Below are 17,843 nucleotides of genomic sequence, written 5' to 3'. Positions count from 1 at the left end.
GTCCCAGCTACAAAGCCATCCCAAAGGCCAGGGCAGTATCCAGTGTGAGCTCCTGGCCAGCCGGGCTGGCAGTGGTAGTGTAAACATCTGAAATTGGGGAGTGCCTGCTGACCAAGCCAGGTGTTCCCTAGGCTGGGAGTTGCCCAGGGCCCAGGAACAATAGGGGTGAGTTGGTGGAGGAGACTTGAGTCAGAGGGTAGCAGGGCTCTAGGATATTAACTGGGCCCAGTAAAAAAAGGTTCATAGAAATGGGGTAACTGCAGAGAAATGCAGGGAGGAGTTGCTGAACAGAAAGAGGACACTGAGGACAAAGAGAGGGAGAAACAGGAGACTGCAGCTCAATTTGTCCCCTTCTCTTTTTCCACCAGCTCTGTGAGCTCTGGGGTAGGAGGTCCCCGAGTTCTCCCGTTCTGCTAGCTGGGGAGGAAGACAGGACTCCAACCCCCTGCCCCCCATCACATCAGCTCACTTGAAACCGGGGTTTGGGAACAAGGTAGAGTTGAGGGTGGAAATGTCCTGATCAGCCCTATTTTCCCCACATCTACCCCAGCCAGATTTGGGCTCCAGCTCATCCTCCTCTGGGGCTCCAGCTCATCTTCCTCCTCTGGGGGACGCCCCGCCCCAGCTTGCCCACATTGATACTTCCACACCTAACCCCAGGTGACTCAGTCCCGGAAATTCCTATGAATCACAGGCTATTAACTATCCTCAGGCCCCTCAAAAGCAAGGAGGGAGGAGAAGGGAAATCTGGGGTGCAGTGGGGAGGGAGGGATGAGATAGAGGAGAGAGAGAGCATGCTACATCTGTGCCAGCAGGTCCAGTGGGGGCCAGCAGTGCAGAATGTGCCCTCAGTCCCTGGGACCTAAGTACAGAGAAAGTCTGAAGAGAGATGTTTGATAAGTATCTAATTTTAAAAATAGTTTGTGTCTGTGCATAAGGTTTTTTTTTTTTTTTTTTTTTCCAAACTTTGTTAAAAATGTTTATTTAATTGCACTAAATTACTCGCTACGGTTATACATTTAAGTACAGTCACAAGTGCTGGATTTTAGAAATTCACATGTTCCAGATGCCTTTAGCAGAGCAGGCAGAAGGACCGAAGTACACTGCTGAGGGGAGCACAGGCAGCAGGAGAGGTCTGCACGCCATGTGGGATTCTCCTCCGATGGCCGGGGCAGCCGGGGATCGAACCGGCTGCAGAGGCTGCAGGCAGCTTCGCAACCCAGCGCTCAACCGCTGCGCGTGTTGGAGGCCTGGCAAGGTTTTAAAGGATCTTTAATTCATCATCTCCAAACTCTGTTAAAAATGTTTTTTTAATTGCACTAAATTACTCGCTACGGCAGACCCATTTAAGTAGCCAGGACCTACAAGTGCTGGATTTTAAATTTCTTACATGTTCCTTACATGCCTTTAGGAAGGAGGGGGCGATCATTAAGTTTGTGGGTTTCACAAATCAGGTTTTGTAACCGACAGGAACATCTATAATTCTAACGCAGCTGTTGAGGAATTCACTCAGAGCCAGACAGGCAGCAGAGCAGGCATAAAGATGTTCAGAAACTCTGCGAGGGGGCAGTCCTGCGGGAAGGGTGTAGACCATGAGGACCCTCCTCTGAAACCCGGGGAGCAGCCGAGGATCTTTAGCCAGCGCCGCAGTTGCCGCGGGAGCTGATTGCAACCCAGCGGAAACCGCTGGCACCGGGGAGGCCCCATCTCTTGATTTTTAAATGTTAGCTCAAAACAAAACAAAACCGGGCCTCCTTGGTGGCACAAGGGGTTAAGCACAGCACTATGAAGCATTCCGCAGTCTCTGCAGCAAGAGTTTGATCCCAGGCCTGCCAGGGAGCAACCCACATGGCGCAGCAGACCTCTCCTGACTCACCCGCTGCTCCCCTCAGTGTATTTCAGTCAGTCTGCCTGTTCTGCTCCCCACTCTGTCTCTGGTGAACCCTCTCGCCCCCCCTGCATCTCTGGCCTGTACCTTAGCTCTTGTATGCATAAATAAATAAATCTTTTAAAAAACAAAACAAAACCACCCCATAGCTTAAACAAAACAAGTCTCATGACTAGTTTCTAGTTTGGCTTTTATGAAATCTTAGATGGTCTGAGATTTTAAGGATCCTAGGATCATTTAGTTCCATGCTTTGGAAACTTTAATAATAGGCATATAAATACTCTCGGGGAACTGAATAAAATGCAAATTCTGTTTCAATAAGTATGGGTCTGAGAATCTCCATTTTTTTATTTTTTAAGATTCATTTATTTATTTTTGCATAGAAGCACTGGGGTGTAAGCCAGAGGTGCGGGGGCGGGGGTGAGAGGACTCACCAGAGACAGAGTGGGGAGCAGCACAGGCGGATCTACTGAAATGCATTGCTGAGGGGAGCAGCCAGTGAGACAAGAGAGGTTTGCTGCGCCATGTGGGTTAGCTCCCTGGCAAAGATCAAACTCAGGCCACAGGGGTGATAGTGCTGAGACTTAACCCCTAGGCCATCAGGGAGGCCCCTGAGAATCTCCATTTTAAACAAGTTCCCAGATGATGTCACCATTGCTGGTCCACCAATCACATTTTACATAGGGGGGACTTGGTCCATCCTTCCACCTGGGTAGTCCTAAGACTATACTCTCCCTAATCAATAATGTCTTCAGTTCTGCTTGGACACCTCTAGGGACAGGGCATCACTACCTATGGGGGTAGCCTGGGTGCCTGCAGTTGGTGCTGACTCCTGCCAGGCTCTGCAGGAATGGTGGAGGTCACTCAGGAGCAAACATGGCAAGGCCCAGCTCTGGAACCTCAGAGTTCCACAAGAGAAATTTCAGCTGGGGACTTAACCAGGGAGTAGATTGACGATGTTATAGAATGGGTTGTCTGTCCAACTGCCGGCTCAGCAGCACCAAGTTAAACAGAGAATACTGCCACTCTGTGGGTGTTCTGGTCATAAAGATTTGGTGCCTTATGGCCTCCCTGGTGGCGCAAGGGGTTAAGACGCAATCTATGAAGCTATCAGCAGCCACTGTGGCATGAGTTCAATTCCGGGCCAGGGAGTTACCCACATGGCTCAGCAGACCTCTCCTGCCTCGCCCATGGCTCCCCTCAGCAGTGTATTTCAGTCAATATGCCTGTTCTGTTCCCCACTCTGTCTCTGGTGAATCCTCTTACCCCCCCCCACACTTCTGGCCTGTACCCCAGTTTTTGTATGCATAAATAAATAAATCTTTAAAAAAAAAAGATTTGGTGCCATCTATTTACTTACACTTCCCCAAAGCCTTAAAGCAAGCTATTCTCTGCACTTGGCCAGTTACCTGCATATGCCCACAGGAGAAGGAGCCAGTTTCTGACTGACGGGGGACGGAGAAGGGAAGGAGACTTGAGACTCAACAGAGCTCTGGCCTCCTTGGGTCATGTGACATCCATGTGGTCCCAGATCCTCCTTCATGGAGATTTGAGAGGCCCTGGAAAATGGAGGCTCCCCACCCCTGTCCCTGATGGGCTCAGGCTAGGGGCCACATGCTCAGTGCCCCATATCCAAAGGCAAACCAATTTCCACCTAAGTCTACTCTTCTTTTTGCCATGGAAGGGAATCCAAGTCCAGAGAGTGCATGAGACTGTCCCAAGGTCACATGACTAGTTTGCAGGCAGCTCTTGTAAAAACCCAGTATTCTTTCTTTGAGGCGGGGCTGGACAGAAGTCACTGGTATTAACCACACTTTCAGTCATCTATGGCAGCAACCTTCAGAAAAAGGACTATCTGCAATCATCCTGAGGGAAAATGAAATGTCTCAAAAGGAAATTGTGGAAAGGGGTTGTGAGGGTTCACCTTGGAAGGGGGGGTCATGGATTAGAGTCCTTGAAAGGCGGGGCTTCTGCTCTAACAGAACCCCAGGGGCAGCATTCATCTGGTCCTTTGGTGACCGTTGCCCCCTAGAGTTCTATTCCTTGTGCTGTGCAGTGCACCACCTGTGAGGCCTGGGGAGGGAGGCCTGCTAATGCTGGGGGCTGGGTGTATAGGGGAGGTGGCAAAAGGTCACGATCACAGGGGTTCCAAGACCTAAAGAACTAGAATCCCTGCAGTGGGTCCTCCCCGCAGCCTGGGAGCACTTAATCAGAGGTACTGGGACATCTGGCTTGGGTGGGAAGTTCCCCCAGGCTGGGGAAAAGGCACCTGTCTACCAGGAAGAGAAGCGTCTCCCAGAGGTGTGTAGCTCCCTTAGTGAGAGGGAAGACTGGCAGTTGGGTGTGGGAGCCAAGGGGGTAGCACCTGTAGGGGCCCAGCGTCACTTTCCAGAGAACTGGCCGGACCTCGCCTTCTCCAGTTTCTGGCGTCGCTCAGGGGGAATCTCCTGCAGGCTGATGCCGTGGCTGCTGGCCCTGCGGAAGGCCGGGCGCCGTAGTCTCAGGGAGAGGGTGTTAGGACTGGGCCCTGGACAAGATCACTTCTCCCCAGTTAGGGGTCTGGGAGGGTGAGACACTGGTGGGAGGTGAGGGGTGTCAAGGGACCGACCAGGCATGCTCCGTAATGCGCCCCGCCTGTGGATGCGGGATCCTCACCCGGGTTGCAGGTCAGGCGGTTTGGGGATGGGCTTGTGGAAGCCGCGTCTGCCCACCAGCCAATACGTTTCCTCTGTTCCCTTGCCCTGGGAAGACACCCGAGAGGGCACTTAGGAGGACTGGAGTCAGGGAGGGGTATCTCCAGGGCTAAATGGAACCCGGAGTACCAGGGTCAGGCATGCAGAGTTGTCTTCTAGGCCCCGTCCAGCAGGGGGCGGGACCCGGCCTCACCTTCAGCTCCGTGCGGCCTCGCACTTCCACCTGGAAGCCCTCGTCCAGGGCGTGGAGAATCCGCACAGTGCTCACGTTCACGTGGATGCGGTAGGCTGGGACAACCGAACGCAGGGCTTGGGACTCATCCCCAGAGTCCTACTCCTTGTCCATCCCCCCTTTCGAGCCCCATCTTCCCCAGCCCCTCTCGCTCCCATCACACTCACGCAGCCCTGTGGACTCCATGCGAGAGGCAGTGTTGACGGTGTCCCCAAATAGGCAGTATCGTGGCATGGTGAGGCCCACCACGCCCGCCACACATGGGCCTGAGGAGATGTGCAGAAAAGGTAGCTGGGGGGCACCTAGGTCCTTGGGGAACTTTAGCACCCCATAATCTCCACCAGTGACCCAAAGAAACACTTTCAAACATACCCTCTCGATGCAACACAATGACTGGTGTGCAAAGGTGGCTTCAAGATAAGTTCCCCCACTGCCCCCCCCACCCTCCACGAGGCTGCCTCCTGTATAGGAAGGGTGGGCCAAGCCCTGAGAAGGAGATGGACTGGAACCCCGGGGCTCTGGGAGTTACCAGAGTGCAGGCCGATGCGGATGCGCACGGGCACCTGAGGCATGTGTCGCATGCGAAAGGAGCCGACTGCGCTGAGGATGTCTAGGGACATGTTGGCGATCTCCACAGCATGACGCTGCCCATTCCTCTGTGGCAGCCCGGAGGCCACCATATAGGCATCCCCAATAGTCTCCACCTGGGGGAAATGTAGTACTGAGCACCCCTCTTGCCACCATGTTTGTCCCTTGTAGGAGGCCTAAACAGGAGTTAGTTAGAGCTCCTAGGGAGTCTTTCAGGTGGGGGACTGAGCTAGGGACTGGCAGAAGTGATAAGGCACGAGAGGGGAGGGAAGGAGATTGGGCTGGTGGCCTGGGGCAGGTAAGCTAGGGGCTTAATAGAAAGGCCTGGGCTAGAGACTGGTGAAGCTTGAGAACTTACTCCCTACAAACCCCACCTTGTAGACATCATGGGAGCCAATGATGGCATCAAAGAGCGTGTAGAGGTCATTGAGCAGGTCCACCACCTCGATGGGCTCACTCATGGATGAGATGGTGGTGAAGCCCACAATGTCACTGAAATACAGTGTCACCTCCTCAAAGTACTCGGGTTCCACAGGCATCCCCATCTTCAGAGCCTCAGCCACAGACCTAGGGATGGCAGGTCATGAGCTCACAGGGCTGGATTCCAGCTGCCCTACCCACCCACTTCCCCACTGGCACCCACGGAGGCAGCATCTGAGTAAGGAGTCGATCTGTTTTCTGCTTTTCCAGTTCCAGCTCCTCTGTGCGTTCCCGGATCAGGTCCTCTAGGTTACTGGAGTACTGCTCCAGCATCCGTAGCATGGAGTCGATGATGTTGGTCTTCCTGCCCTTGTTAATGCTCTTGAACTAGCAAGAAGGGGAAGCTAGTGAGGCTTCAGAGGCCCTGTGCTGCCATACACCTTTCATGGGGCTGTCCTGTGCCTGATCCTCTCCCCTCCATTCATCTGCTCATTAAGCACCCTCAGGGGGCAGGCCACTGTGTTTTTAGATATTGTTAGAGGCACATGGAAAAAGGGACTCTACTCCTCACGTCCCCTGGTTCTACAGAACTGTAGAACCATCCCAGCTTTTGAACTCTGAGGCTAGCTGTCTTCCCTCCCTGCCCCCATCCCATCCACCCCCCAGGCCAAGATGGTCTTTCTGCCACAGTAGGCCAAGCGCATAGCTGGTTCTCAATAAATGTTATTTGAGTTGAATTAAATATTGCTCTTACCCAGAGCACCATCTCCTGCTCCAAAGGCCTTCCCAGGCCTCTTCTAATTCTGCCTCCAACAAACCCCCAGTCATCAGGCTACTCCTTAGGAAGCAGCCTGGAAAGTGAGGCCCTGATAGCTTCCTTTCTGCAGCCTCCCCAGGTTGCTGACAAGCCCAGTCCCTGCCCAATCCCAGTCCCTGACCAGGTCAAAGGTGCGATCCATGGAGGGTCGAAGGTCCGGCTGCTCTGCCCAGCACTGTTTCATCAGCTGAATGCACTCTATGGGTGCCTGGTCCATGGTCACCAAGGGCCGACACAGTGGAGGGGGGCTCTGCACCCTCTGCACCACTTCTGGAGGCATGAGAGGACTTGAGAGGTGGTGTCCAGAGTAGAAGTCACCTCTGACTCTGGCCTGATTGTTGAAGTCCAAGGTAGGGGGATTGGCAAGAGGCCCTTTATATTATTAGTGTTTCATTGGGGGATTTATTTGGGGGGGGGTATAGTATGGAAAAGGATTGCTGGAAGTAACAAGAGGACCCTAAACCCTGGGGGCAGAGGACAGTAACACGTGATGGGCAAAGACACTAACATTTATTACACATAAGAAAAGTGAGAGTTTGAGTGACCAAGTGGCTTGCTGTGTCCTCTAGATAAGTAACATGGCTTTGAACCAGACCCCACTGCTCTATTCTCCCCTCCCCAGACGCTGCTTCTTCCCTGGGGCTCCTGAGAACCATGTTGGTTGAGGAGCAGGTTGGGTCCAGGATCAGGACAGAAGAATTAATTGAGATCTGGACTAGGAAGAGTCACCTTCCCCTCCTGATGCTTGGCTCTCCACTACCCTGATGCTTCAGAACCCAGCTTTCAGGGAGGCCCGGAAAATTTTCATCACCAGACGTTGGGGAAATAGGAGAAAGAGTAAGGCTGAGAATGGCCTGGCTTTGCCTAATAGCACGGTGCCTTTCAGTCCCAAGTGCTAAGCTGGGGGCTACCTACCCTCGGGGGTCAGCTGCAGCATGGCGTAGGGGGCGCTGCGGCACACGACCTCCTGCATGATGATGCCCAGGCTGAAGACATCCCCGGCAACCGTTCCCCGGCGCTCCAGGGCCGGGTCCCGAAGCAGCTCTGGGGCTGTCCACAGCTGGTCTGGGGACAGGGAAGGGGGCGAGGGCGCGTGGAAAGCCTTGGGGACGATGGCGACAAACCTCCATCCTCACAAGAAAGCCCAGGCTCACCACTCACCACCGGCCCCCTCCACACCTAGCCCGACTCTAGCCCCGCAAATCGCAACTATCCCCAGGAAAAACTATCAGAAACCAAAAGCCTGTGTCAGAGAAAGCCCGGCCCTTACAAATAGCAATAGGTCCCGCCCTACAGGCAAGGCGGTGCCCAGGAAAGACTCCTCCTCTTGGGTACAAAGCCTGCCCTTAGGGGAAGCCCCGCTTAAAGCGACTCTGCGGGACCCGGAGGGGCTCCGCCCCTCAGGAACAAGTCTTGCCCCCTAACAGGCCTCGCCTCCCCAGTCCTAGAGCCCGGCCTTCTCATCTCAGAGGCCAAAAGACCTTTTCCATAGCAGCAGTCGCATCCAGTGAGTGTGTAATGGAGAGAGAGCGAGGGCGGGATAAAAGGAGGGGCCCTTGAAATAATGGGGGTCCCGCAGAGAGTCTCATCCGTGCGCTCCGGAGGCAACAGGGAAATCCTACCCTCCGCACCCGGAGGCTCCGGGAACACCCTCTGCGCCTCCAGCAGTCGCCCGTGGCCGTGGTCAGTGACTTTCAGCACGAACCTCCCGTCCACCACGCAGTTGCGTGACTTCAGCCGCCCGTGAGCCACGCCTCGATGGTGCAGGTACCGCATTCCCTGGAAGGGGTGGGTAAGAGGCAGCCTCGGCCCTCGGCCCTCGCAGTTCCCTTGTCTTCTCCCCCCAACCCCCCACCTCCCCCCACACCTTGATGAGGTCCAGTAGGAGGGAGGACTTGAACATCCAGTCCAGCTTTAGGTCTCTCTGGGCCAGGAGGTCGTGCAGGGAGCCCCGGGCGTAGTGCTCGGAGACTACAGCCAGCACGCCTTCCCCCAGGCCCGCGTTGCCGTCTGCTCGCCCCGCCAGGAAGAGCCCCAGGTAGAGCGCCACGTTGTCGTGCCGCAGCTCCCGGAGCTGAGAGGGAAGGTAACAGGCATTCTGTGAGTGCCCTCATAATCTGAACGTGATGGGGGCGGGGGAGGCTAGCAGGTGACTGGTGCCCTTTCTAGCTTTTCTTCAGTCCACATGCCCGATAAAGGGCTTCTTTATAGTTTAAACACCTGCTGGTGAACGGTGGCTTAGTCCACTGACTGAGACAGGGAGTCCACTCAAGCCATTCTGCAGTTGTGACCAAGAGTTCCTGTGGAGACAGTGGAAAGGAGACCAGGCCAAGGCTACCGTGGTATTGGCGGGAATGAGGCTTTATGTTTGAAAGGACCAGAAAACATCAGTTTACAGCTTCCTTGCCAACTTTCCTTTTCACTCAGCGAGCATCAACTAGTCGCTCTGTACAATGACCTGATAGAGTTGGAAACTTTTTTTTTTCTGTCATTCACTCAACAAACATGCATCAAGCCTCTCTAACATTCCAGACATTGCGCTGGGTGCTGGAAATACAATACAGACAGCAGAGGGAGTCCCTAACTCAGCTTGCAGAAAAGTAAGGGGGAAATAAGCAAGCAGGTGATGTCCCATTTCAAATTATGCCAAGAACGAGAGAGAGCATAATAGGAAACTTGCTTCAGAGGAGGGGACACATCACTGAAGCCTCTTGGTTTCTTCCCTCTGGGGCTCTGCACCCAGCTACAAAGAGAAAGCAAGGAAGGCGGCACCCTATACCGGGTCATGGGCCCAGCTCTCACCTTGGAGAAGGCTGTCCTGGTTGCTGGGCGGACAGTTATGTGCTGATCCCCTGGGAATTTCTTCAGCCAAACCCACTCTCCCTGGAACAGAGAGATGGGAATAGTGGTCAGTTCCCCAATATCCCATGATGGGGGAAGCTCTAGAGTCTCCTCGTTTCCATTGGTCCCTGCTCCAGAACACATTTTGCATGGACAAAGAGCATTAGGTGCAAGGGGCTCATGTCTGCCAGTCCGCAGACAGCTGAGTGACAGCCCACCCCTGAGGGTGATGCAATGGGCTATGGCTGTGGTCCCCAGATGCACTCACCAACAGTCCTATTAATCAAGCTGATTAATAATTAATAATAATTAATCAAGCTGATTTTAATTTTACCATTAAAATCACAGCCCTCCACAGTACTATCCATTGACATGAGAGCACTGTGCTGGGAATCAGGATTCGGGGTAGAACAGGCTTTATTACAGGCTAACTGGAATAGGGTAGCTCCCCTTTAGACTCTGGGCCTCATTACCCCCAGCTGTTGATAAAGCCAGTTCATGGACTCCTTCCTTCATTTTCATTTGATCCTAAATGTTGAAAATTATATGGCAAGGGCAAGGGATTTAGACTCAGAAGAAATTCTGAGGGGTTGGTACTGACTTCCAAAGAGCACTCAGAATTAAGTATGTAGACATTTTCAATTGTCGCCAAAATGGGGGGCTGTATTTAATGGACAGGATCACAGATAAGAAACACTGAACATTCAAGGCACAGGGTAGTCCCATACAATGAAGACCGACCTGCCCAAAATGACAACAGTGCCCCTCTGAGAAAACCAGGAGGGGTGTAAGTGACATGCGAATAGCCTCAGCATTCTCTCTGTGACCGGACACCCAGAAACTCTAAATCTGCACTCCCCTCTAGATTTGCTGAGCTCCCTGTCAGCTCTCTGAATCTATTCTCATCATCTCCCACCCATCCAAGTACATTCAGATTTGTTGACCCTGTAGTTACTGTCCTTATGCCCTTTTGTGATTTTCTTTATTTTAATTTAAAAAAAAGATTTATTTACGCATATAAGAACTGGGGTGTAGACCGGAGGTGTGTGGGGGAGAGAGGATTCACCAGAGACAGAGTGGGGAGCAGAACAGACAGATGTAGTGAAATACACTGCAGAGGGGAGCAGCAGATGAGACAGGAGAGGTCAGCTCCCTGGTCAGGGATGGAACTCATGCCGCAGTGGCTGGCGATAGCTTGATAGCACTGTGTCTTTAACCCCTGTGCCACCAGGGAGGCCCTTGTGATTTTCTTTTCTACTGTAAGACTTGCTGTACCTGAATCTGCTCTGAATTGGGTAGAAATGCTAGATGGCTCATTTGTGTTTGGCCTGAGTCAGGTAAAGCCCCTTCTGGAAAGTCCTCATCCTAAAAATTTGTGTTCAGGACATGTCTTTTTTGTGATCATGAGGCCTTTCTGCCTCAGTCCTTCCAGGGAGGACTGTCCTGGTTCCCAGCAGCATCCTTTAGTAATCTGAAGACTTGGATCAGGCTGAGGTGGCAAGGCCAGGGGCTCCCAACAGGGCAGGGTATTACCTTAGTGACCATCATGCTCCCCACCAACTCAGACCTCCAGCCTCGGGGCCACTGTGATTGGCTTTTGAGGAACCCTCACTTGGATAATGGCTAAGGGGAAATCCTGGAGCTGGGCAGATTCCCTGATGCAACACTTTGAGGAATCCTTGACCTCTTCCCTAGGTCTGTTTGGGGATCTCGGCCATCCCAGTTTCCTGCACACTACTGCATGGCTCCCTAGAGAGGCTGCCTCTTCTCTGCCAGGGACCTGAATGCCCCTCCTCTCACTGTCCGTCCCTCCAGGAATAGAACTCAGCCTAGCTGAGTGTCTAGGCTGAACCAGCACAAGGGTTGGGCCCTCATGGGGGTCAGGCTTACCTCATAGAGGCCAATGTTGGGGCTGTCTGGGGGTTGACTGGGGCCACTGCAAATGTCTGATGTGCTGCGGGCAGCCAGACTGGATCGGCTCCCCGGGGCTATCTAGAGGGTAGAGGTCAATGCAAGGGGTCAAAATATACTGTGGAGTCAGAGTCCTAGTTGAGGTCAGGCTGAGCTCTGGCAACTAAAGAGGGGAAGGGAAGGAATCTTAATTAGGAAGGTGATCAAGTATTTGCTTTCCAGGTGCTCTTCACACTTAACAAAACATACTGTATTCATTTTCTTGTTGGAGCATCACATAGCCCCAGAAAAGCAGCCAGAATGGGGGTTGTTATGCTTATAGCACACCAGAGGGCGCTGATCCCAGACTTCAGACCTGGGACACACCTAGGGCAGAAACCAGGCCTTCCCAGGTGAGGGTTGTCCTGGGAAGGGGACCAGATGTCCAGGGAGAAGACAGTTGTGTCCCCAATTCCCTGCCTCCCCCACCTTTTGAGAGCTGCCCCCCGGTGGGTGGAGGAAGGTGATGTCGTCCAGAGTCAGGATGATCTTGTTGGGGCCAGAGGCCATTTGGATGTGCAGGAGCCGGTGCCTGGTGGGGGAGGTAGGTCATCTCCGCAAAGGGGAGCAAAGTTCATAAGAGGTCATCAGGGCAATGTTGGCTTAGGAACAGGCAGCTATCCCTATGCTAGACATCCCCTGGGACTCTGCCAGCCCACTGGGATATTCCCCTTTCTCCCTCCAAATAAATCCTTCCTTCCATTCTTGAGTGGGCCCTGCCTGCTTTATTTGCCACATGGTTGTGTTTCTGGCTAATGGAGAACAACTTCACCCCCTACTTACCTCACTCTCCTACTCACCTCACATAGCGGGCCAGGAAGGCCCCTGTCAGCCCCATCCCAACCACCAGGAGGAATCCCATAAAGACAAGGCCGGGTTCCACTCCTGGAGGAGCAGTGAGAGAAGGGAGGCTGAGGACTTTGCCAAGGGCGAGCACCTTCTCTAAGGAAGTGTGCAGTTGTGTCAAATCCTGGAGGCTCCAGGAAAGGGGACGGAAGACAGGAAGGGGATGTAGGGGAAGGTCATGGGTTTTGTGCAGCGTTTGGGAATGCTCGAAAGCTTTCAGAAGGCTTTGGGAGCTCAGCCAGAGAGAACACCTGCATATATGGGAGGGCTGATGGGGATGGGGAAGGCCTCATGGAGGAGCTAGAGGACAAAAGTTCAGTCGCTTTCACTACTTCGTGGAGGGTTATGGTGACTCTCCCAGTGGGGCTGAGGTGCTTGCCCTCACCTCCATTGCAGATGATGTCTGGGTCAAACCAGCATGAGGGGTCAGGCCCGGGCCCCTGTCCCCCTCTAGGGAAATGCACCGGAGTTCCAACAGAGCGGAGGGAGCCCCGGGTGGGGTCCAGCAAGTATGTGGCAAACAGCCAGTTCCCTGCCGCGTCCGTGTCCAGCAGCACAAAAGGGGGCTCCTCGGATCTTCCCAAGACCCCACAGAAGCCAGGCACCTGGGCATCCTGGACATGGCGGGCCACCGCTGCTCCTGACACCCAGCCGCCACCTGCGGCGGTCCGAGCTCCCACCACACCCCTGGCCAAGAAGAAGACTGCATCGTAGATGGTGCCAAAGAGAGGGGATACCTGGGCAAGCAGAGTAAAGGGTTCAGGCCTTACGGTCACTGCCCCTATTTAGTCGGGCACTTACTGTACTTTTATTGGACCCTTCAAGACCTTCAAATTTCTGGGTGTATTGACTGGTTCCTCAAATCCTTCTCCACGGGATCTCCATTCCTTTCTCCCCATTGGTTACCGCTGTTTCTCTTCCCAGGGGCAATCTCGCTCCCTCTTCTCTGGCTTCCCCATCCCTCCCCCTTCCTTCTTTTTCAGGATCCTGGGACCTTTCAACCATTCATTAATTCTAATTCCATCTCTCTAGCTCCTCTTTCTGCTCCCTTGCATGTATTTCAAATCTCATCATCTAACTTTCACCCACAAGTCTTTCTCATCTGAGTTGGCATCGACTTTGCCTTCTCTTTCCTTGAGGCTACAACCTGATCTCAAGACCTCTATCATCCCCAGTTCCTTTCTCTCACAGTGTACAAGGCAGAGACCCTGTCTCAAGGAAACTCTGGTGTAGTGGGGGGGGGGACGGACAGAGATGTTATGGCACTGCAGTGACTAATAGCAGGGTTGAGGGGGGAGCCACAGGACAGGAAAAAGGGCCAAAACCCAGCCTGAGGGAGGAAAAGGAGGCTTCCAGAAGAACTGACCATCCCTTAGAGAGTGAGTCAGAATTATCCCAGGGAGGGTAAAGACAGGACTGAGGGAACAACACACCCAGCAGCACAGAGGCAAAGCGATGGACAGATTTAGAGAATCCAAAGTAGCTCAGTCTGGCTAAAATTCAAGGAAGATGGGAGAGAGAGGAAGACATGTGAAGAGACCTGCATCTCTCCAAGGCAAAGATGTCTTTGAACAAGGGTGTGAGATGCCCAGATTTGTCATATTTCTGAAGTTCTACCTGGTTGTTGGGTGGATAAAGTCCTGGAGAGCCGAAGCAGAGACCATTTGGGAAACTGTTTCAGGATTTGGGCCTGAGGGGCTATGGCCTGTCGCAGGACAGTGGTAGTGAGAATAGAGAAAATGGATGGAATCAGATGACCTTTAGGAAGTAATAGTGACGGGACTTGACCTCTGGATGTGGGGGTGGGAGGGTTAGAGGAATCAAGGGGGACTCCCCAGGGCCTTGCTTGGGCAGCTAGGTGAAAGGCTCTGCTGCTTACTGAGCACTGAAGAGCTTTTTCTCCAGTCCTCTTTCTCCACTTGCCCTCCATTCCTTCCCGCCACTGTTCCTAACTCTTGTTATCTTCTTACTGACCAGGCCCATGCTTTCCCCTGCTGTCTACCCCAAATCCTCTTGGGGGAGAGTAATGGCGTTCATGGGAAATGTTTCAGGCCTCTCCTGTGCTGCTTTTGAGTAGGGTCTTTGTGGTGTTAAGTTTACTGCCCACTGACCTCTAAAGTCCTTTCTGTTTTGTGGGCTCTAGCACCCCTTTTTAGAATGGGTTGGTGCTAGATGGTCTGAACAGGGATTCTGGGTCCACAGGGACTCCTGCGTATTAGCAGGTTGTGGGAAATTAGCTGTGGATCTAAATGACTATGAAAAGTAACCGTTTCTACCTAGAGACCTTTCTGCTCCTCACAGCATGTCAAAGTCCTCAACACATACGAAGACAGATGAAGCTCCAGAGGACACAACTCTGAACTGGACATGGAGGTTGAGTCTGCATTCCAGCTCCTTCCTGCTCTCTTAAGAACACCAGCTGTTTATCATGGACTGTACGCTGGTGCTGGGGAGGGGGTGGTGGTGGTGGGGGGTCTACTCTAAGTGGACTGTGCCAGGTGTTGCAGGATAGTTTGTTAGAGTTTAGTCCTTGTAGCCAGACTGGAGAGGTCTCATTGCCTAGTCTCTGGAAGCAACCCCTACACACTAACATGCCCCCATGCAAGACCAAGCCTCCACATTACCTGGAAACTCCAGAACAGCTAGAGCTGCTGGTAGCTCTCCTCTCCCCATTGGCCCAGTTTCCCTCCTTCCCATGGACTCCATCTGCCACTCACTCCACTGACCTGATCTAATTCTTTCTCATTGGCTTCATTCATCCCTCATCCCATTGCCTTTCCCCATCTTGGTAAACTATGGCTCCACACTCTTTGTCCTGGGCTTTCTCTTCCTCTCTATTACCTCCATCCTCCCTGCTTTGGTTATATATCCCCTGCCCACTTGCCTCCTCCCTGGTCCATCTACCTGCTGCAGATTGAGGTCAGGGGGCAGCTCCTGGTGCTCTTGGGCCCTTCGCAGACTGTCCAGCACGCTGCCTCCCAGGGGACAGTGGCGGGTGAGTGTGAGTACCGCATCGTGGGCTCTGCGAAGCTGGGAGCTGTTGGCCAGCACTGCCACGGCCTCGGGACCGGGAGCCAGGGCATAGTGGAGCGTGTCGAAGGGCAGGAAGACCAGGGAGCCGTCAGTGAGGCCCAGCTCCTCTGCGGCCTCCAGCAGGCTGCGCTGCTCCCCGCCGCCCAGCAGCACCGAGTGCATCACCATGATCACTGCTGCGGATGCATAGACTCCACTCACCACCCAGCAGGTCTGGGGCGCAACCACCGACTTCCATGCACCCTGCAGGGACGCCTACCTCGGACACGGGGCCCGTCTCGGACCCTCCTCAGGGCCTCCCGGGCTCCAGACAGGTCTGAGGGCTCCATCGAGGTCACCAGAGCGACAGGCAGGCCCCGGGCCCTGAGCGCCGTGGACAGGGCACGTCCTGCCTCCACCCACAGGTCCTGTGGGGCGGTGACCAGGGCCACGCGCGCCCAGCGGAATGCGCGCAGAAAGGCGTAGAGGACGTCTGCGGCGGGCGGAAGGGCGGGAGCCGTGGTGCCAGCCGCCTGCGCCCCGGGGCAGCCCCAAGGCACCAGCGCCACTCTCGCCTCTTGGGCCAGCAGCTCGGCCGGCCGGCAGACTGCGGGGTTCACTGGACCCACGAGCGCCGACACGCGGGTCAGAGCCGAGGACACGGCGCCCAGCGCGCCCGGCGTGCGGCACGGCTCGGGCAGCAGCGCGACCTCGAAGCGAGGGCCACCTGCCCGCGCAGAGTCCTGGTTCAGGCGGGCGGCGGCCAGGCGGGCGGCCAGGTCCGGGCGGGAGCGAGCGAAGATGGGGTCGCAAGCCCAGGGGCCCAGCACCCCCACTGTGAACACAGCGGAGACGGCGGGGCGCGGCTGGAGCAGCAGCAGCAGCGGCAGGAGCCCCAGCGCGGGCCGGGGCCGGGGTAGGGGTCGGGAGAGGCGGGGAGGGGACCGAGCGCACCGCGCGGGGGCGCAGGCGGCCATCGCCAGCTTCTGTGAACACAAACAGCCAAATGGAGGGAGGAGACCCCCAGAGCTCGTTTAGAGCTCTCTCCGAACCCCGGGCCTCTCAATTCCCAGTAAACCCAGGGCGTGCCTCCTCCTCCATAACACACCCCCCTCCGCAGGCTTGGACGGCGGTGGAGGTCGAGGGCTTGGCCTGGAGGCGACCCCAAGCCCTCACGCCCCGGCTTCCCGCTCCCCCAGCGTCCGCTCCGCCCGCTCCTCTGAGCCCTGAGGGTCGTGTGGGGACACATCCACGTCCTTCTATGGTTTGTCTAGAGCAGAAGGGACCTGGAGCCCTTGTGGAGGGGCCTTTGCCACTCACCGGGGCCGGGGGAGGGGTCACAGGGTCGAGCCTCCTTTTGATGCCTACCCACAGGTCTCCTTTGCCAGGACCCGGGCGTGGGTGTGGGAACAGCCGGCCAGAGCCCTTAATCTCACCCAAGCTGATTAGGGTATCTTAATCGGGCAGGGAGGGGCTGCGGGAGGATGGGGCTCCCTGAGGCGGAATCTGTCCTAGTTTGCTGGCTGCGAGCCAGATTCTTTCCCCTTCTGGCCTCCCAACCTGTCTTGCCCTCCCCTGGGCCCTCACTCCTCACCGGCCATAACCCCTGGCCTGAAAGCATCTGACAGCTCCCTTTCAGCCTCCCGCTGCACTTCCCCTGCTCTGCCCCGAAAGCGACAAGATGTGCCCATGACACCTGTGGGTGATCAGTCCTGGGGGGTAGTGCGCTCAGTTCCACGCCAACTACCCTTTACAGTCCTGCCAGCCAAGTCCGAGCTCCATGCCTTCGTTGGCAAAGTCTATACTTCAGAGACGGAACCCAAACCTTTCTTCTCTCTCCTGCACACGCTTGATTCCTTCTCTGCGCCTAGGAAACCACGTCCTTGGTCTTGGGAAAGCAGAACCCTGGGGATACTAGAAAGAGCTCCGGTTTTGGGCAGACCTAGGTTCGCAGCCTTCCTTATTGACCTTGTGACCTTGGAATTTTTTTTTTTTTTTTAATCTTCACTTCAGGGCCTCCCTGGTGGCGCAGCGGTTGAGTGCTGGGCTGCGAAGCTGCCGGAAGCCTCTGCAGCACCGGTTCCATCCTGAACCCACATGGTGTGCAGACCTCTCCTGCCGCGCCCACTGCTCCCCTCAGCAGTGCATTTCGTCAGTCTGTCTGTTCTGCTCCCCACTCTGTCTCTGGTGAATCCTCTCACACTCCCGCACATCTGGCCTATACCCTGGTTCTTGTATAAAATAAATAAATAAATCTTTAAAAAAAAAATCTTAACTTCATCTTCCTTTTTTTCTTAAAGATTTTTATTTATTTTTGCGTAGAAATAAATATTTTCATTTATTTTGCGTATTTTTGCGTATTTATTTTGGGGCTGAAAGGATTCACCACAGACAGAGTGGGGAGCATAGCAGGCAGATCTACTGAAATATACTGCTGAGGGAAGCAGAGGTCAAGTCAGGAGAGGTCTGCTGCCCTGAGTTGGGGATGGAACTCAGGCCATAGCGGTGATAGCTCTGAGACTTAACCCCTAGGACACCAGGGAGACCTCTGGAAAT

The 17,843-nt window shown here is 54.5% G+C and overlaps 1 protein-coding gene across 1 annotated transcript; it reads right to left on the bottom strand.

Moving 5' to 3' along the window:
• Positions 1-4,269: 4,269 nt before the first annotated feature.
• Positions 4,270-16,264, bottom strand: GUCY2D (guanylate cyclase 2D, retinal). Its single transcript, XM_037493234.1, has 18 exons — positions 15,568-16,264; positions 15,180-15,484; positions 12,661-13,012; positions 12,230-12,314; positions 11,859-11,961; positions 11,370-11,471; positions 9,441-9,521; positions 8,506-8,712; positions 8,261-8,417; positions 7,554-7,703; positions 6,760-6,908; positions 6,045-6,208; positions 5,776-5,968; positions 5,343-5,517; positions 4,981-5,079; positions 4,775-4,869; positions 4,544-4,629; positions 4,270-4,363 (listed from the first exon to the last, which is right to left on the bottom strand). Exons 1-18 carry the CDS (start codon positions 16,262-16,264, stop codon positions 4,270-4,272), a joined length of 3,294 nt encoding a protein of 1,097 aa, XP_037349131.1.
• Positions 16,265-17,843: the final 1,579 nt, after the last annotated feature.

Source organism: Talpa occidentalis, unplaced genomic scaffold (assembly GCF_014898055.3).
Source record: "Talpa occidentalis isolate TD23 unplaced genomic scaffold, MPIMG_talOcc4v2.1 talOcc4.7, whole genome shotgun sequence".
NCBI classification, from domain to species: Eukaryota; Metazoa; Chordata; class Mammalia; order Eulipotyphla; family Talpidae; genus Talpa; species Talpa occidentalis.
The sequence above is the reverse complement of the archived record's forward strand: the minus strand, read 5'-3'. Positions and strand labels throughout refer to the sequence as shown.